Source organism: Gracilinanus agilis, chromosome 6 (assembly GCF_016433145.1).
Source record: "Gracilinanus agilis isolate LMUSP501 chromosome 6, AgileGrace, whole genome shotgun sequence".
Classification (NCBI taxonomy): Eukaryota; Metazoa; Chordata; class Mammalia; order Didelphimorphia; family Didelphidae; genus Gracilinanus; species Gracilinanus agilis.
This window is the reverse complement of record NC_058135.1, coordinates 96,547,121-96,566,602: the sequence shown is the minus strand read 5'-3', so window position 1 is coordinate 96,566,602 and position 19,482 is coordinate 96,547,121. Positions and strand designations below refer to the sequence as shown.

The 19,482-nt window shown below is 36.9% G+C and overlaps 1 protein-coding gene across 1 annotated transcript in view; it reads right to left on the bottom strand.

Moving 5' to 3' along the window:
* Positions 1-6,383: 6,383 nt before the first annotated feature.
* LOC123252305 (probable E3 ubiquitin-protein ligase TRIML1) overlaps positions 6,384-19,482 on the bottom strand; it is a 22,778-nt gene continuing 9,679 nt past the window's right edge. Inside the window, exons 2-6 of the mRNA XM_044681676.1 lie at positions 10,760-10,855; positions 9,986-10,216; positions 8,530-8,552; positions 8,263-8,360; positions 6,384-6,889 (exon numbers count right to left, since the gene is read on the bottom strand). Of these exons, the coding sequence (XP_044537611.1) occupies positions 6,384-6,889; positions 8,263-8,360; positions 8,530-8,552; positions 9,986-10,216; positions 10,760-10,855 (954 nt within the window). The remainder of the gene's footprint in view (positions 6,890-8,262; positions 8,361-8,529; positions 8,553-9,985; positions 10,217-10,759; positions 10,856-19,482) is intronic.

Here is a 19,482-nt window from a genome sequence, read left to right as displayed (position 1 = left end):
GTCTCAAAATTATAATTATTGGTGTTTGTAGTGATGTTGTTGTTTGCTCAAATTATCATATTAGTTTGCCATAAGAAATCAGGGCTCACTATAGGAGATTCAGAATGCTAAACAGTATATGTATGGGATTCCAAGTATAAATACTATTTAGCTTGGATCCAGGATTGTCTTAGCTTTAAACTCATCTGGTCATTTGGGATTGTATGCAATGAATCAAGTTTTGTCATAGATCTTGTTGAAAATATTAATTATTTTAAAATATTGCTTCCAACGTAATTGTTCTCTGAAAAGGAAAAGGTCTATATAAGGAAAACAAGAATATAAAAACAAAAGATAGTTATAAATTTTATTTTAAAAAATGTCTTGACTTCATTGCCTACCTCTCTTTCCTTCCTCTGAACTTTTCTGTTTCCTTGCTTACACCTCATGTTTATTTTTATTTATTTTTATTTTTCAAAGTTTTACATGCTTTATATCAGTTGATCCTAACAAAAACCCTGGGAATTAGATGCTATTATAATCCTCATTTTACAAATGAACAGTCTGTGTCTGACAGAGGTTAGATGAATTATCCATAGTTACATAACTTTTAAAAAATTAAATTTTATTATTTATTATAAATTTAATAATAAATTTCCACATAAGTTTTCCAAAACTGTATGATTCAAATCGTCTCCCTTACTTTTTCTCTCACCCCTCCCAGAGCTGGAAAGCAATTCAATCTGGATTATACATGTATAATCACTCCCAAGTAAAAAAGTGATAAATAATATGCTTTTATCTGTTTTCCTATACCAATAGTTCTTTCTCTGGAGATGGATAGCATTCATTGTTCTAAATCCTTATTGTTCTGATCATTTTATTGCTGCTAGTAGCAAAGTCTATCCCATTTGACCATTCCATGAAATTGTTTTCCTGGTTTTCCTTATTTCACTCTGCATCAGTTCATGTAGGTCTTTCCAGTTCTTTCTAAAATCATCCTGTTCATGATTCCATAGAGCACAATAGTATTCTATTGCCATCATGTACCACAATTTGTTCAGTCATTCTCCAATTGAAGGATATCCCTATCATTTCCAAATCTTTGCTGCCACAAAAAGAACAGTTATGTTTTTGTACAAACAGGTCCTTTCCCATTTTTTTTTATCTCTTTGAGATACAGATTTAGTAGAATTATTACTGGATCAAAGGATATGCATTCTTTCATAGCCCTTTGGATATAATTCCAAATTGACTTCCAGAATGGTTGGATCAGTTCACAACTCCACCACAATGCATTAGTGCCCTATTTTGCCATATCCCTTCCAACATCATTTTGCTTTTCCTTTACTGTCATATTGGCCAATCTGATAGGTATGAGCTGATACCTCAGAATTGTTTTAATTTGCTTTTCTCTAATAAAGAGTGACTTAGAACATTTTTTCACTGACTATTGATAGCCTTGATTTTTTTCACCTGAAAACTGCTTATTCATATCCTTTGACTATTTATCAATTGGGGAATGACATAGACTCTTATAAATTTGACTTAGTTCTTCATATATTTTAGAAAAGAGACCTTTATCAGAAAAAAATTGTTATAAATTTTTTTCCCAGTTTGTTTCCCTTTTAATCTTGGTTGCATTGGTTTTGTTTGTCCAAATTTTGTTAAGTTAATGTAATCAAAATTATTCATTTTACAATTTGTAATGTTTTCTATCTCTTATTTCGACATAAATTTTTCCCATCTCTGTGGATCTGACAGGTGAACTATTCTGTGTTCCCCTAATTCACTTATAATATTCTTTACCTTTAAATCATATGCCCATTTTGTCCTTATCTTGGTATAGGCTGTGAGATATTGATCTAAACCTAGTTTATGCCATACTGTTTCCCAATTTTCCCAGCAATTTTTGTCAAATAGTGAGTTCTTATCCACAAAGCTTGGATCATAGGGTTTGTCAAACATTAGATTCCTGAAGGTCATTTACTCCAAATCTATTCCATTCATCCATCCTTCTGTTTCTTAGTCAGTACCAGTGTTTTCATGATTACTGCTCTATAGTACAGTTTAAAATTTGGTACCACTAAGCCACCATTCTTCACATTTTTATTAGTTCCCTTGATATTCTTGATCTTTGTTCTTTCAGTTATTTTTTCTAGTTCTATAAAGTACTTGTTTTTTTTTTTTGTAGTTTGATTGGCATGATGTTGAATAAGTAAATTAAATTAGGTAGGATTGTCATTTTTATTATATTACCCTGGCCTACCCAGGAGCAATTAAAGTTTTCCATTTGTTTAGATCTAACTTTATTTGTGTGAAAAATGTTTTGCAATTTTGTTCCTATAAGTCTTGGTAAATGGATTCAAAAGTATTTTACATTGTTTAGAGTAATTTTTAAATGGAGTTTCTCTTTCTAACTCTTGCTGCTGAGCTTTGTTAGAAATAATATAGAAATGCTGATGATTTATGTGGGTTTATTTTATATCCTGCAACTTTGCTAAAGTTATTATTTCAACGAATTTTTTAGCTGATTATCTAGGATTCTCTAAGTATGCCCTCATAATATCATCTGCAAAGAGTGATAGTTTAGTTTCCTTATTACCCACTTAAATTACTTCAATTTTTTTCTTCTCTAATTTCTAAAGCTAGCTCCCTCATTCATTCTTTACAGGGTTGCTAAGGAAATAGATAAGCGTTCTTTAACAGTTAACAGGAAATGCTTAGTATCTTGGAATGGTAAAGATACAATATTCTGGATTAATAGTATTGGTTTTATCTGACTGCAATTGATAATTGATATAGAAGATCTTCAGTTAAGAGACTGGAACCAATGATTCACTCAGGTCCGGCCTCTGATAAAAACTGCCTATAATTGTCTTTTCATTTTAGGGTCTCTTCCATTCAAACAGGTCAGTGACCTTAGTTTACTTTGAGTAATTTAATAAAAAAAGATCAAACAGGAATGATTGAAAAGGTAAATCAGAATTGAGAGGGAAAAGGGATCAGGACTGAGGGTTAGGAATTTATTGACCTGGCTAGACTGAGTTAAATCTTCAATTGATTCTATGAAGTAGCCACTGATGGACACTGACAGATAGTCAGACTGTCAGCAGGCCTGACTCAGACAGCTGCAGCTGGATGGTTCTGCTCAGCTTGTCTGGCTTAGCTTTAATGGTAAATCTTCAAAAATGATCTTCTGGTTGTGGTTATACTAAATTAATTGGATGTAGACAAATGTTGGTAGAGTTTTTTTGATGAGCTTCAGTAACTGTCCCTGCAAGGTAACAGCTAATCCCTAGCCTATGAAACTATGAGAAGAAATGGGGAGCCTACCCAATCCTCCTACCTTTCAACTCACAACTGAGTCAGTCTGGGTTAGGCAGAGCCCCCTTTTATAGAGCTCCTCCAACAGTTTTTCCAGTCTCGTGCCAACTCTGGAAATTCTAAAATTCTGAGCTATCAACTGGCAACTCCTAGCCAAGAATGGCTACTTGCAAAAAAACTACTTAAACCACCAATGAACAATTAATATTTCTCCAATTATTTAAATCTTTATTTGTTTTTTTATTGACTGGGAAAAAACACAGAACTATTAAATAGTCAGAAAAACCACTCTTTAATTAAGGAAAGGGGTACAGGGCTGAGTTAGGCCTTCAGGCAGAGCTGTGTGCCACATGCCTACACAGAGTCTGGGGATTGAACTCTGGTTACTCAGATCAATGACCAATGGCACTAGATTGGATAATTCCAAAGAGCCATTAAAGTTGGGAAGCTTAAATACCTTTCTAGGGGCACATGGGGGCTAAGGATGAGAGGGATAGTTGATTGGCTTTACAATGATAACAAAGGAAAATGAGGAGTTCCAAACAGGAATAACAGTGAGGGGTTGACCTTTACAATGGACACAAAAGGGAAAGACCCAGCCAAGGGCTGGACCACCTAAGTAAAGGACTTTGGCCTAAGGGGAGAAACCATTGGGACAAAAGAGATACTTAGTACTTGATGGGATTAGCCCTCCCCACTTAGACTACTTTAAGGTTTATTTTTAGTCTGAGACTTTTCTTCAGGAAGGAACTCTCAGGTGACAAGGTCAAACCTGGGACTTTTCACCTTCAAGCTAACTAAACTTTAAACTAACTAAACATTAAATCTTTCTAGACTTTAAGTTTGGAGGCTTCTAGCTTCCGCATTGACAGTATAAATAATGTTTAATACTTATGCCCATGTAGTTCCTGGGTTTCTTTTGGCAAGTATACACCTAGGTATTTTTATTCAGTGGGTGGTTATTTTAAATGGGGTATCTCTTTTTATCTTACAGAACTTTGTAAGAGTTATATATTAAAATGTTAAGTTTATTTTATATGTTGCTATTTTGCTAAAATTGTTGATAGTTTTAACTATCTCTCTTTTCAGTCATCTCTAGGATTTTCCACTTATGCCATTCCATCATTTGCAAAAGAGAGATATTTTTATAATTCCTTTGCCCATTATGACTTCTTCAGTTTCTTTTTCTCTTATTGCTTTTGCTGGCATTTCTAATAACATATTGAATAATATTGGTGACAAAAGACATACTTGTTTCACTCCTCATCTTATTGAGCATTCTAGCTTATCTCCATTATAAATGATACTTGGTGGTTTTATGTAGATGCTTATCATTTTAAGAAAAAATAATTTATACCTTTGCTTTCTAGTGTTTTTAATAGAAATTATTTGTATTGTATTGTATTTTGTTAAAGTATTTTCCTGCATCTATTGATACAATCATATTATTTTTGTTACTTTGGCTATTGATATCATCAATTGTTGTTTTCCTTATATTAAACCATACCTGTATTCATGGTATAAGTCACATATGATTTTTGGCATTGCTTCTGAAGTTGGAGATCACAACATATTTAATCATGACCACTTCTATCATTCTTGTCTGTATCCTCCTATAAGTTCAGCATGAACTTATAGGGGAATTTCTCAATATTTCACGTTTTTGATGATGCTAGTTGAGAGCCTATCTTCTTTTTTTCACTCCTATAGTTGTAATAAGTCAGGTTATCCTTTGTAATTCTTTGTTTATAAGGTATTACAACTAACTCACATTCACAGGGTGCTTTTCTATGACCTCTGTGACATATTTAAGGCTACACACCAATATTCAAGGCATATTCTTATAAAAGATAAGCATGTCATGGGGGATCGCTGTAGATAGTACAAGATAGAGATGATTTCCCCCAAATATTGATGCCTCCCAGAAAATGAAGTAACCAAATGGCATTGTTCTGGATCTTTTAAGCACTGGTATAATATAGGACTTCTTGGGGGAAGTTCAGTAATGATTCCAAGAAGTTTAGCATACAAACTGCATGAGATATGCTCTAGTGAATTAAGAGTAATAAGAATGTATATGTGTGTGAGTATATAAAGAGAAAATATAGAAAATATCTATAGATACATATATCTATAGACATATATAATTGTATATGTATACATATAGTACATATACATATATATTTCCATTAAAGAAAAAGTGTATTTGTATATGATAGGCAATTCCAATAGCTCTAAGAAAATACTGTTTCCATGTGTCGATAGGGTTTTTTGTAGAGTACTGCTGAAGCTGTGTTGGAAGAGAATCTCTTTCTCCATTATATTGCTTCATTCAACATCATCTCTCAGTGACCTGGAGATCAAAGACCACTGAATAAATTCAGGTATAGAAAGGAAGTTAAAGAACCAAGAAACCAATGAGACAGGGTGGCCCAGGTAAATTAAGAAACTATGGTTGGTTCCTGAGATGGGATGTGTGAGAGCTAGTGGAGAAAACTGCTTATAAGGGGAGACCCAGCAGGAAGTAGAAGTCTTCTAGCTGCAGCATGGAGGCTAGAGGAACTACTGTCAAAGTTAGCCATAGGCCCATCATGGTGGTGTTGCAAGACCAATCCCACACCAGGACCCTGGAGCATGCTGGGGGTGGGGGTAGTTCTCTGGCCACAATATTTTCAAAACCCACATTGGCCAATAGAGTAGAAAGCTAAGTAACTCTCTACCTTTCTCCTATCTTTCCCTCTCTTTACTACTACTGCTATTTTGATTTAATAAAGTTGTTAAGCTACTAGCAGCCTCATCATTTTAATTATTACAGCTGTCAGTGAAATGGCAGTGAAGTTATATACTCTGGGCATTGACGGGAAGCACAACAGTGTTTATATCAAGTATAAAAAAATACTTTATTTTCATTGGCTTTCATACATACACAATTTCAGTGACCATTCGACGAGTTGAAATCATAGAAAAATCATTTTAACATTTCAGTGTCATTTCAGTCAGTTCTCATTAATTCTCAGATATCAATTAGCATCACTGATGTCTGTCTTCTGACTATTCCTGGGGTAGTTAATGTGTGATTAAGGGGTACTTCCTTCATTAAAAAGGCAAGGAGAGAAATAAGGACGAACAGGCCCTTGAAATGCTTTATTTTGAGGACTGAAGAGTAGAGTTGTGTCTCTGACATCATAAAATGAAATATGTCCCCTATCATAATCAAGAAAAATGCCCACCTTGTGTAGAGGTGGGATCATAAGAAAGCCTTCTTCTGAATTCCAGAAAAGGAAATCATTTCCAGCTTTTAATCCTATTAGGGCTTTTACATCCTCAGATAATATGGAGAGTTTCCCATACTTGCTGACTGAATCTTTGCAGATTCCCACTGACCACTCTGTCTGACCTCCTACATCTACCTCCCAATAATATTTGCCTGAGGTGAAAGTCTGTGTCCCCAGTACATTAACAACACAGTCAAGTCCTTCTTCCTTGACAAGCCGGCCTTGTGAGTCATTCCCATAATTGACCTTTTTGAAATCTTCAGTCAGGATGAGATGAATGGTTGTTTCAGGATCCACAGTAATATCCCCTACAGAAAAAGAAATGGGATCATTCGCCTTGAATGCCCAGCCTTGGAAGTTAAAAACAAAGTCAAAGAAACATTCTCTAATTCTGGACAATTTCAAACTGTGGGACCACTAATTAAATTTGATTCAGGATCATTTAAGATATCTTGAGGGAATTGTCTTGCCTTTGCCTCTGACTTTTACTTGAGAAAGTACCTTAGTTTTCCAATGCCTCAGTTTCCTTATATATAAAATGAAGGGGGGAATACAATGAAATAAGCAGTAGGAACATTCCATTTTAAAAAGCAAATATCTATGTTTTAAGACATTCATTAAGTATTTGACAACTATTTTTTATTAATCATTTACTATGTTCAAGTAGAAAGTCAGGCCTTGGAAGAAAGGTAATAAATATCTTTGAAAGAGGTTTTATATTGGCATAATATTTGACAATATATACTAACACAGGTGAGAAAGGAAAGCAATGGGTCCTTAGTGAAAAGAGCATGTTTTACACTTTTTACAAAGACCAGTCAAAGGAGGGATTCACTCTTTTTTAATTCTTCTAGAGATGTCTGTCTTCATAGAGATTATAATCTACCAAAAAAGAGACTTGGAATTTACATAGATACCTAATCAAGATAGTGCAAAATTTAGTACACCAGGAGCATTAAGAAGTTATACATTTGGATGGTAGGAGAGATAAAAGGAAGAACATTTATAGGAAGGGGGTAGAAATGAAAAGAGGAAGGAAGGAGGGAAGGAAGGAAGGAGGGAAGGAAGGAAGAAAGGAAGGAAGGAAGGAAGGAAGGAAGGAAGGAAGGAAGGAAAAGAAGAAGGTGAGGGAGGGAAAATTAAATATAGGAAGGGGGAAAAGGAGGCAGGGAATCAGTGCAGAATTGAGTGACTACTTGAAAATCCCTGAAAAAGAATTATATGCAAATAGTAAGAGAATGCTGACAAGGAAAGAAGATATCTTGAAGAGCAAGAACTTGTTACAATATTTATAGTTTATTGTGTGGACTTTGGACTGTAGGGATGACCTAATGAAATCTGAATAAAATCAAAGGTTCATCATCAATTTCCAGGAAGGACCAAGGACCAGGATGGACAAATTAAATACACAAAGGACATTTAGGAACATATTATAGAAGTTCCATTACTGTGCCAGTTTGGAAAATGGGGTATTGGTGGAGGGTGATGGAGCTTCTGGAAGTAGAACAAAACTCAGTCAGTAGTCATATGAGGGTAAAACTGATCTATATGGGGTAGCAGAGGCTGAAGAAGAGGATCATTTGTGCAGGTTAATAGCATACACTAAGGAAATGCATTGGAAACAATATGGAAGTCCTGGGAATTTCATGAATGTCAATTGATTTTGATATCAGTAACTTACTATAGAAGTTCATGAACATTTCCTTCAATCCAGTAATGGAGTAGGTGGTAAAATTGGGGAAAACAACCTCTGGTTTTTGAAGCAGTAGCTCCTCATTCCTAAAAACAGGATACAGATATATTTTTATGCACAATTTTCAAAGCTATTTCTGGATCAATTACTACATTATGTTCTAGCAGATTGGACCATAATTACTCCCTTTATACAATCAGACTTCTTCACAGTTTCTGGATTTCTGATTTTATTGATAAAAATATGGAAGCTTACCTTTCCAAGGGGCTTTTTATATCCTGAGGGAAGAAAATGAAGGGAGAGATTTAATCTTTTGCTCCCTAGTTTATTTTTTTAATGTTGTCTTTTTTATTGAGCCCAGACACATGTTATCACAATCGTCACTCCTTTAGAACTCTTTTCTAGAGATATTATATTTGCACAACTTAAGTCTGTTTAGAATGATCCTTAATTGTTAAGAATGATCCTTCTTTGCTCTTGATTGATTTCAAGAGTCTGTCCTTTTCCTGAAGGGGGAGCATTTTTTTTTTTCCATTTGTCATTCTGCCCTACTCTTCCTTCCTTAAATATAAAACTCATCTAACATGGTCAAACTTTTGCTCCCTCTTAATGAGAGAAGAGCAAATGGGGAAGAGTTAGAAAAGGTTTTGTAGTCTCGGAGACTGATAAATCACATATTTTATGGTTAGTGTGGAAGGAAAATGTGAATTCTGAGAATGAATATGCATAGCTCCATCTTACACAGATGAAATAGGAATAAAGTTCAGAACTGTAAACTGAGGTTTTCTTCTAGAGTTCTTTTAAGTTGTGAAGCTCTAAGCAACCAAGCACTGTCATCTTAAAGCCCACTAAAGCAAAAGAAATCATTAACCCACATCTAGCTTAGCTGATCCAATTACATCTAGATCAAGCTTATGCTAGATCTATAAATATTGTTAAGGTCCCAGGAGGTCAGGACCAACTTCCTAGTTACCTCTAAGCCAAGGGACTCCTTGGTGCTGTTACTAAGGCACTAAGTCTGTTGGTGAAGCTTTACCAGGCTGTTGTAGGAAGCAAACCTCTGTCTTCCATATCTTGGGTAAACAACAGTGCTTCTCTGAATTAATAAATAATAGGACCTTAAAGCCCCCTTCATAACACAAGTAAATTACTGGCTACTTGCTGGTCAGGATTGTTTCATTCTCTTTAATGTTATTTGCAAAGCCTTAGTATTTGTCAAAAAATGTTAATTTTTAAATTATTTTTACATTTTTGCTTACAACTTACAACCTCATACTGTGCTTTGCTATAAATTATAGAAGCATCAAGTATTGTTTCTGAATAGGGTCTTTAAGGGAAACTGTCCTTCAATCTCTTTTGACCAAGGAATGAGTCATATGGCCACTCTGGGAGAATCAATAGATTTAAGTATGTTAATATGATTACAAATTCAACCCAACATGGGATGAATATTGAAACTCAGAGTACTTTGTGATGAATTATCATAGTTTTCAGAATCCTTGTACTATATATTATTTAGTTATGTCAAATTACCACCCAGCCCTTCTCATCAGTAAATAAATGCATTTGGAGAAATTAATGAAAAGCCTGAACTGGCCAACTCTCCCAAATAATTCTGGGTCCCTTCTCTTAGTGTTATGTACCTGGAAGGGCAGGAACCTTCTGTTTCTCATTTCCAAAACGATAGTATGTATCTGTTTCAAACACTCACCTGGAGCATTTGTAAGGATGCCTGGTCCAAATTCGCCTCTACTTCTAATATCATTAGTTGCAGATTTTGCATTTGCTGTGACAGTTTGGCCTCATTCTTTTCGAGTTTTGCCAGGTTGTCTGTATATTCCTGGTCCAGTTTTTGCAGGTATAGATCTTCTTCATCCCATAGTAACTGATGCATTTTTTCATATTCATATCTAACTGACTGTCTAACAAGATTTATATCTGCCTATTCAAAAAAAAAATAGGATAAAGGGCAAGAAGTGAATAGTGCAAGATGGAAGGGTTATTCAAAAACATTTGTGCTCCCTGTTGAAATACCATTAGACACCTAAGAAGATTCATGGACTCTGGTAGCAGATATTGCTTTTCTGGCTGCTGTGCCCAAATCTGCCATTTCAACCTTGGCGAAGTAACTGTTTTGAAGGTTCTTTTCTTAAGAGGAAATGGAGGAAAGGATAGGGAGAATGATAGTGTGCAAAAGGAAAAGACCTCAGAAATATACCAGTTGTCATTTTCTCTCTAGAAATAACAAGATTCATCCTGAAAACTTTTTCCATGCAGATATTTTAGTACATGCCATAAAAACAAAGTTCTGCCACTAGTATTAGGTAACAAAGAACAATAATATATTTCATGATTTGATTGCTAATATAAATCTAGTGCTTTGAAAAAAAAACACTTTTCATCATTAAATCTTCCTTCTTATAAAGGCCTTCAGGAGTCACAAAAAAAAACAAAACAAAACACACACACACAGACAAGTACTGACCTTACACTGTGCCTTTCTCTTTCTCACTTCATCCAGTGCCATTTTAAATTCCTCTTCTTTTCCCTGTAAGATATTCTGTGTTTCCTGGAGCTTCTCCTGCAAGAAAAACAAAGTTGTAGCTAAACATCTGATTTATACCAAAGGGATGCAAGTGCTTTAGAGGTCTTGGCCAATAAGTGGTAGCATTTATTTGCCCTTTTAAGGCTATTAAAGGTCTAGATGTTCATTTTCCACTGGAACCTCAGGATAACCATATAAGTTAGGCATTATTTTAAAGATGAGAACACAGAGGCCAATAACATAAGTCGGTTGTGTACTTGCCATTGAAGTCAGAGATGTAAGGTCCTGAGATGGTCCTTGGGCTCCATCCTTGGGCTCCACAGGTTGAGCTGGAGGTCCCATATGGCAGTGGCCTCAAGGGGTCCCAAGGAGAGTTGAATGAACAGAAACCATTTCCCTCCTGGATCGATGTAGTAAGTGGTCACTCTTACCTTGCATTTGTCAGTAGCCATTTCCAAGGAAAGGACTTGGTGATCCTTGTGCTCTGCAGATAATAAGCAGGAATCACAGAGGAGTCTGTGATCTTCCTCACAGAATAGCATCTCTTTTTCCCCATGTTGCCTACAGGTGGTCAAGCCCACCATGCTCTGCAGTAAATGAGGTCTGAGCTTTTTCCCAGTGATGGCCAGATTCTGCAGATTCCTGTTGGGTACTATATCATTGTATTCGATGATTCCTCTGCACTCCGGGCAGGTTAATGCTTCCTCAGCTCCTTCCCTACACTGGAGAAGACATTCTGTGCAGAAGCTATGGCCACACTTCACAGTCGCTGGATTGGTGAAGTAGCCCAGGCAGATGAGACAAGTGAGATCTGCCTTGAAGTTTTCAATTAAGCTCTTGGCATCCATGTTCCTAAGCCTGGCAAGAAAGAATCAGTAAATTTAATATAGTCTTTTGCCCTTGGCTCATGCCATCTGGGTAAATTCTAAATTCTACAACTGACGGATGTCACTCAAGTTGGTCTCCATCTTCTTCCCAGAAGTTGCCTATTACATCATCTAGAAGAGGCTAAACAGCTACATTCTTGAATAGAATGAATTTGTTCCCATGGAGCATGGAAGCTGATAACCCCAATGCTAAACTTGAACTCTGTCCTCCAAAGAAGCTAGATGATGGATGTTTTCTTTATTTTTACTATTTCTCTTTATCCTACCCTTTAGGGTCACCATCTTCTGAAGAAAATATTCCTCTTAAATACTGCTTACAGTTTTTGGTTTGGTCTACCCTATTTTACTGAGTAATTTAAAAATAACTAATCTTATTTTAAAGGGTCAAGCCAATCACATTTCTCATAATGCTATGACAAAGAAAATCTCAACGTATTATCTCTGTACCCTTGCTCCCCAACACAGACCTTAAACTCAGATATTTTTCTCCTCAATCTATCATTTTTGTTCTGTCTTGAATGTCTGATTCATTGACTGAACTGAGATTGGCTTTTGTGGTATATGGAGAAAAAAATATTTTTCCAAGAGAAGCTTACCACTGATTTCTTCCTTGCCCAATATTCTTCTCAGTGTAGATAATACTAGTTAACTCTTTCTCTAGACCTCTCTCAGCAAAAGATAATAGGACTGAGGGTCTTTTTATCTAACTTCCCTTGATAGTCCTTCCCTTTACTCTATCCACAAAAGGTGATAACTCCTGTGTTTCTTTAGTACTTCCCATATCTTTCAGAGGACATCTCACTTTGTCACAAAGCACAATGGTGTTCACACCTAAACCCTTCAGGCCAGAGTTGTGTCTCACCCCTCAATTCAAATTGAATCTTTCCTCTAATTCCTTTCTTCTCAGATAATCTTCTCAGGATAAGTTCTTTCCATTGAACACTACCAGTAAAAGTTTTTAAGACTTGAGTTGTTGTTGATGTTGTTGCTGCTGTTGTTTTAAAGGGTTTTTGCCAGAACTCCTGTGTCCCCACAGTGCTTACAGTCTCTGACCTAGGACTGAATCATCACCTTTGTTTCTTTTTAGAGAAAAAGGCTACAGTTCACCAGGATGCTCATGCCCAGGTACCTGGAGCCAGAATTGTCTTGCTTTTAAATTTATCAGGTCATTTTAGACTGAGTACAAATGAATCAGGTTTAATTATAGACACTGTTGAAAGTATTACTATTATTTTTAAATGTCTACTCTGATTTGTAATGACTCTGAAAAGGAGAGGAAGGTCTACACAACGAAAATAGTAGCATAAACACAAAAACATGATTTTGAAAAATGTCTTGCCTTCATCTACTACCTCTTCTTCCTCTGGACTTTCCTGTTTCCTTGCTTGGGTCGACGTGGAATCTAGAAGCCCTCAAACTTGTAGCCTAGAAAGATTTACTTTGCTTAAAGGTGACAGCCTCAGGCTCTTGTCACATGAGAGCTCCTCCCTAAGGAAAGACCAAGCCCAAGCTGACTCTCTGACACAGTAGGCAGCTTGTCAGTGGTCAGTCTCCTAAGCTTAAGGTGCCAGACCTCGGAAGGAGGGTGTGATATACTGGGAGAGGCTTCTGGAGACAAGAAGAGTCACTTGGCTTGGGCTTGGACTTTTCTCAAGAAGGAACTCTCATGTGACAGATCCAAGCCTGAGGCTGTCACCTTTAAGCAAAGTAAACTGGGGTTCATTAAATCTTTCTAGGCTACAGATTTGGGGGCTTCTAGATTCCAGATTTATATTTGCATATATCCTGTTTATTTATACAATGTTTTCTGTAGAAGTCTTATCTTCCCTGGTTTGGTTGAACTTCCCTGTGGCCAAGGTGGTTCTTTTTTAGCTTTCGTTTCCCACTCAAGGCCTAGCAACTACTTGATCTTGTGATGGGATTTATTCTTTTGAATGGAATCCATTTCAGAAATAATTGAATTCTGCAAGAAGTTCCAGGGGATCTTGGATCAGCTTTTATGAGGAAAATGTGATATAATTTGGAGGAATTAGGACTGACAGGAAGCTGCTGGTTATTGGTCATTAATTCAGTTAATTCTGGAAAGTGAAGATGTGGGAGAGTGAGTTTTGTTGTGGGAGAGTGAATGCTTGTTCTTCTCCAAAGATTTGCAGCTCAAACCTCTTCATCTTTGCATATGAAAGTGTTTACTCTAGGATGTTACAGACTGTGTAGCCAAGGTTAAAGAAACACCAAAGCAGGATTTCAGTTTTCTAAATTTATTAAGGATCTGGGAGAGACTTTCCTCCCATCCTTGGAAATTCTCCACCCTCCCTCAGTTTATTCCTCCTAAGAATGTTCCAGGGGACATTCCAGGCCAAAGTAGAAAAGGGGTCTTGAAGGGGTGCAAAGATCCCCAGTATGCCTGTGTGACATTCCCTCCTGGGCCCTGTTTGGTGGTCTTTGAAGACTGCTTGGGTGTCCTTTCTCAGTCTTGCAAACTAATCAAAGGGGATAAAGTATAACATCCTTCAGTTTTGTTCAGGTTTTCCCCCTTTCCTTCAGGCTTGGAATGTCAGACAAGCCTTGATCAGCCTGGAGAACCTGGGAAGGCATAAAGTTTAAGGCTACATTCTAATTGGCAATATCTGCTAACTAGTAAAAAGCATAAGATCTAGAAGCATCATTTGAAAAAGGATTTCAAAGCACTCTCCTATTGCATACCCACATCAATGAAAGAAAGTATTAGAAACAGCTTGGGCTGCAATTGCTTAGAGAAGTCCTATAAGCTCTCTTTTATCAGCAGTCCTTTCCTGGTCATGGACCTGGCCCAGATCATCTGGTTTTGGGGTTAAGGACAGCAGCCAGTACCTTCTCTCTGTCTCTCTCTGTTTCTCTCTCTGTCTCTGTCTCTGTCTCTCTCTTTTTAAAATCATTTTGGTTCTCTGTTCTATCACCCAACATTTCTTTATTTATCTATCAGTCACCTCTCTATCTGTCTGTTAGATTGCTTATTGGGTAGAAGAAGAATTATATCTTCCTCAAACCATCCCTTCTGGAGAACCTAGGAATAACTTATTGACCTCCAGGTACTTGAGTTTTCACCTGTAGACCTTCTTTCCCAGTATGAGGCCTAGAAGGAATATAGCCTGAAACTCTCCATGGACTGGTATGTGTCCAACTCCAGTCCTGTCCTCAGTCAAGCCCGCCATATAAGTCCTGTACTTCCTGGAAAAATTCATTTGTATTTTTTTTATTTTGAGGATGAGGAAAAGTAAACATTAAGTTCTATGGGCATTTGACCTGTTTTAAAAGCCTCAGAACAGGCAATATATAATGTTGTCTATTGTTAAAATAGTCCTAACATATTTAAGACTTGAAACAGCTAGTCCTTGAAAATCCAAATAATAAAAAAAAAAGAAAAGAAAATCCAAATCATCAAGGAAGAATCACCATTTGGTGGGAATGTCTGTCAATTTGGACTCTGTCCTGTACTTCCATGATATTCTTCCCCTTGGCAAAGATATTCCTAGAAAATATTGTTATGTTGATTTTAACAAAGATTCCACCCTGCCATCTCCATGTTACAATATGCATGTTATCTTGAAAATAAATATGTTCCAGAGGGTCATAAAAATGTGAATTATGTGTGCTATCAGGTCATAACACTTTATAAAATAGGATTTATGAAAGAAAACTTTGAATCATGCAACTCTGAAAGTGAAAAAGATCAACAAAAAATGCAAAAGAAATGGAAGAATCTCTCTAGCATGGTGGGCGAAACATTCTGTTGAAACTTTTTGGAAGATAGAGACAAAAACTACATACAATGGTCATGTGTTATGATCTGCACTTTTGGAGGGAATGTCCACACTGGTGAAGCAACAAGAGAAGAACATATGAAGAATTATGTTGTAAGAAAACAATCATCTTCTTCACTGTGACTAATCAGTGTCCTTTAGGAAAGAAGAAAGGGGTTCTGATGTAGGCTTTAGCTATGGAAGGTCATAGTTTTCAGGCCAGCCTGAGGCTGGCTGAGCTTTCAGCTCTTTAGTGACTTGGGTGATTTTCCCTATCAGAAAGTTGTGTGTTTTATGGACAAAGTCTTCTGGGATATGTTGCAGTTGTATTGTAGGTATATATAATTATGTATGTGCACATATGAATATACAAATAAACCTTGATATTTATATGGACATATATTTCCATGTATCCACATATGATAGTGGCAGCTAGGCAGTGTAGTATATAGTTGACTTGGAGTCAGGAAGACCTGAATTCAAACCTACCCTTGGAAATTTCCTAATGATGTGTGACCCTGGGCAAGTCACTTGACCCCCATTGCCTACCCTTACCATTCTTCTGCCTTAGAGCCAATACACAGTATTGACTCCAAGATGGAAGGTAAGGGTTTAAAAAAAAAAATATTTCCTAATGGTATAAAGGTGGGCAAATCACTTAACCCCATTTGCCTCAGTTTCCTCATCTATAAAGGGAATGGGATAAGGAAATAACAAAATCACTCTTTTATCTTTGCCAAAAAAAAAAAGAAACCCTCCACAATGGTCATGGAGGGTCAGACGTGACTGAAAATTATTTTTAAAATGTATAAAAAGATATGTTTTTATCTCAGACAGGAAAAAAGTATGTGAGACATTCATTTCCATTGGCTATAGGAAAAGTATACTTCACATGTATTAATTTTTTGAGCATTGCCAATATTCTATATGAAGTATCAATGAGATGATGCTCACAGAATAGTAATACATGGTGAGAAATCCATAACAATAAAAAGTAAAACAAATTAAGATATTTGTTTCTCATTTTTATATGTATATATTTATTGACACATTTACATCTGCTTTTAATAAATGTAGAGTAATTTTGCTATTGTTTTAGTTGACTGAAATGGAGAGTCTCCCACAATGATTATTATCATTGACATTGTATCGATTGGCTTATTCCTGGAAGAGTTATTTATAGATTCAGTGGTATTTTCTTGATTCAGAAGTCAAGGAAAGAAGCAGGGGGCAAAGAGGCAATTGGAAGGTAATATCTGGGGTATTATATAAAAGCCCTTTCCCTGGCATTGTAATGTGATTTTTGTCCATTTTCATAATCTAGGAAAATGTTCCCCTTGTGTGTGTGCTGCCATAAATAAAATATGCTGTTTGAGTTCCCAATACAAATGATTTCCAACTTTGAAATCTACTAGAATATGTAAATACTCAGGTACATTGGGTTAGATTCTCTCCTTTATTCTTTATAGAACATGTTCACTTCCCACCTTTTCTTATCTCACCTCCATTTCCCAGAAATGCTTCCCTGAGGTGAAGCTCTGAGTACCTAATAGTGAGAATATAGGCAAGTCTCTCTTGGCTGCCAAGCAGGTCCTACAGGGCAGAAACAGACTTAGCACACTTCAAATCATCAGTCAAAATTAGATAGGGATTGACTATTGGATATTCCAGGGTTAGAAAAAGGAAGAGGAATGATTAATATAGGGCCCAAAGTCTGAGGATTAATATCAAAGATACAAGGGAGAGCCTCTCGCCATGGGACACTATTTTCCCTCCAAACTGGGATTACATGAGAACTCTTAATGGGATTAACCTGTCTATAAATTTCACTTGAATATTTTATAATATTATATTTATAATTTTATATTATAATATTTTTATAATAAAATATTTTTCCTTTGGTACTGTTTCACTGTAGACAAAATGATGAAGGTAGTGTTGGCCTAGATGGTCTGTGAAGTGTCTTCCAATTTGTGACATATGATTTCTGTGTTTTATAGCATTCCTTCTGAACCCTACATTCATTCATTCATTCATTCATATGTTGAATACTTAATAGCTATTGTTTAAGGGCCTAACATGTACCAGCAGAATGCTAGGTCTTGGCACAGACAGAGAAATTGTTACCAATGCCATCAGATATATAGTATGTACAAGAGGTGCTAATATGGGCATAATAGTTTTGTACTCTATATGAATATAGAAAGAGCTGCATAGATTCAAGCTTTAGGGCAATTAGCTTTTTAAAATGTTTACATTTCCCAAGAACTTCCCTGAAAGGGATTAACTTTTAACTATTCTTCAAGAGATTCCTGTCTTCATGGAAATTCTAATCTATTAAAGGGGATTTGAGAAATAACACAGTCACATAAAAAAATAACATAAAATCCAGCATACTAGGAACATTAGATAGTGGCAGATATAGATGGGAGGTAAGAGGAAGGAAATACACATCTGAGAAAGAAGACACAAAGTTAGAGCCAAGTAGTTTTAGAAAACTGGTTAGGAAGGAAGATGTCATGTTTATCAATGTTTATGACACTTTGCAGTGTTTTGTGCTTAATTTAGTAAGAGAAATGATCATTGGGGAAAGATCTTTTGATAGTATATAATTCTTATAAAATCTCAATCAGAACAAAGGAACATCAGGCGAATTGTAAAGGAAGATAAACTGAAACAGGGATAGATTGGAGGCAAAGAGAACATTTTTCAGGCCATTACAATAGCGCTATCATTATGCCAAAGTGAGAGACTGGATGTTGCTAGAGGGAGACAGGGCCAGTGGGGCTAGAGAAGCATTGTTTGCCTAAGCAATGGGAAAGCAATAAGGTCTTTTTCACTATAATACTAAGGAGCATCATGCAACCTGCCTGTTTAGAGTTGAGAAGCAATTCTATCAATTCTAATCCAATATTCTTTGAAACATCCTCCATTCTTTCCCTAGTATGTCTTCCAATCCTTCATTCTTTTTTTTTTAAAAAAACCCTTACTTTCTGTCTAGGTTAGGCAGAAGAGTGGTAAGGGCTAGGTCAAGTGACTTGCCCAGGGTCACACAGCTAGGAAATGTATGAGGCCAGATTTGAACATAGGACCTCCTGTCTCTAGGCCTGGCTCTCAATCCACTGAGCCACCCAGCTGCCCCCTTAATCCTTCATTCTCAAAAAAAGATGATGCCTTCTTTCTTTGCCTGGAGTTGACTTTCCTGCTAGACTGGCTATCAGATTATTCATTTCATCATTGCCATTTTAATTAAAAAATTTTTTTAAAACAGATTTGCTTATATATATTCATCCTCACCCTCAATATTGACTCCTTGCCCTATAAAATCAAAAAGGCACCAAAGGATTTTAGAGGGTTCCGGGTTAAGATGGCGGCAGAGTAAGAAGCAGCTCTTAACCTCTCCTGACCGAAACACACAAAACTCCTCAAGGGGACATAAAAACAAGTCCAGACGAACGGAGGAACCCCACAACAGGGCACAGCGTGGAAGGTACGTGGAATCGAGACATTTCCAGGCTAAAAAGGGCTCTCCTTAAATCGCGAGCTGAGCAACCGCCCCACCCCCACCCCCTCCACACTCACCTATAGCTCCGAACCCAGCTAAAAAGAAATAGAGCAAGTTTGGGGCACCCATCGAGTCATCAGCAGCTCCGGGACCTGTTCCTGAGAGCAGCAAGACTTAGGACCCCATTAAGTCAAGAACGCACGCGAAATCTGAGTGCGCGGGAGCAGAGAGTGGACGCTGGGCGCGCAGAGGGCCGGCTGAGCAGAGGCGTGGGTGCCGGCTGAGCAGAGGCTTGGGGGGAGGCAAACACAGCCAGGAACTAAAGCCTAAGTGGGGAACCAGTGCAGATGGGTATACGACTGTGGAAGTAGCTCCCTGAGACTTGTAAAGGAATCTCCTGCAGAGGATCAAGCAAGGGGATCCACCAGGGGGCTTGACCTTGGAAAAAACTAGAACTCAGACCTCAGGAGCCAATAGATCTCAGACAGACAC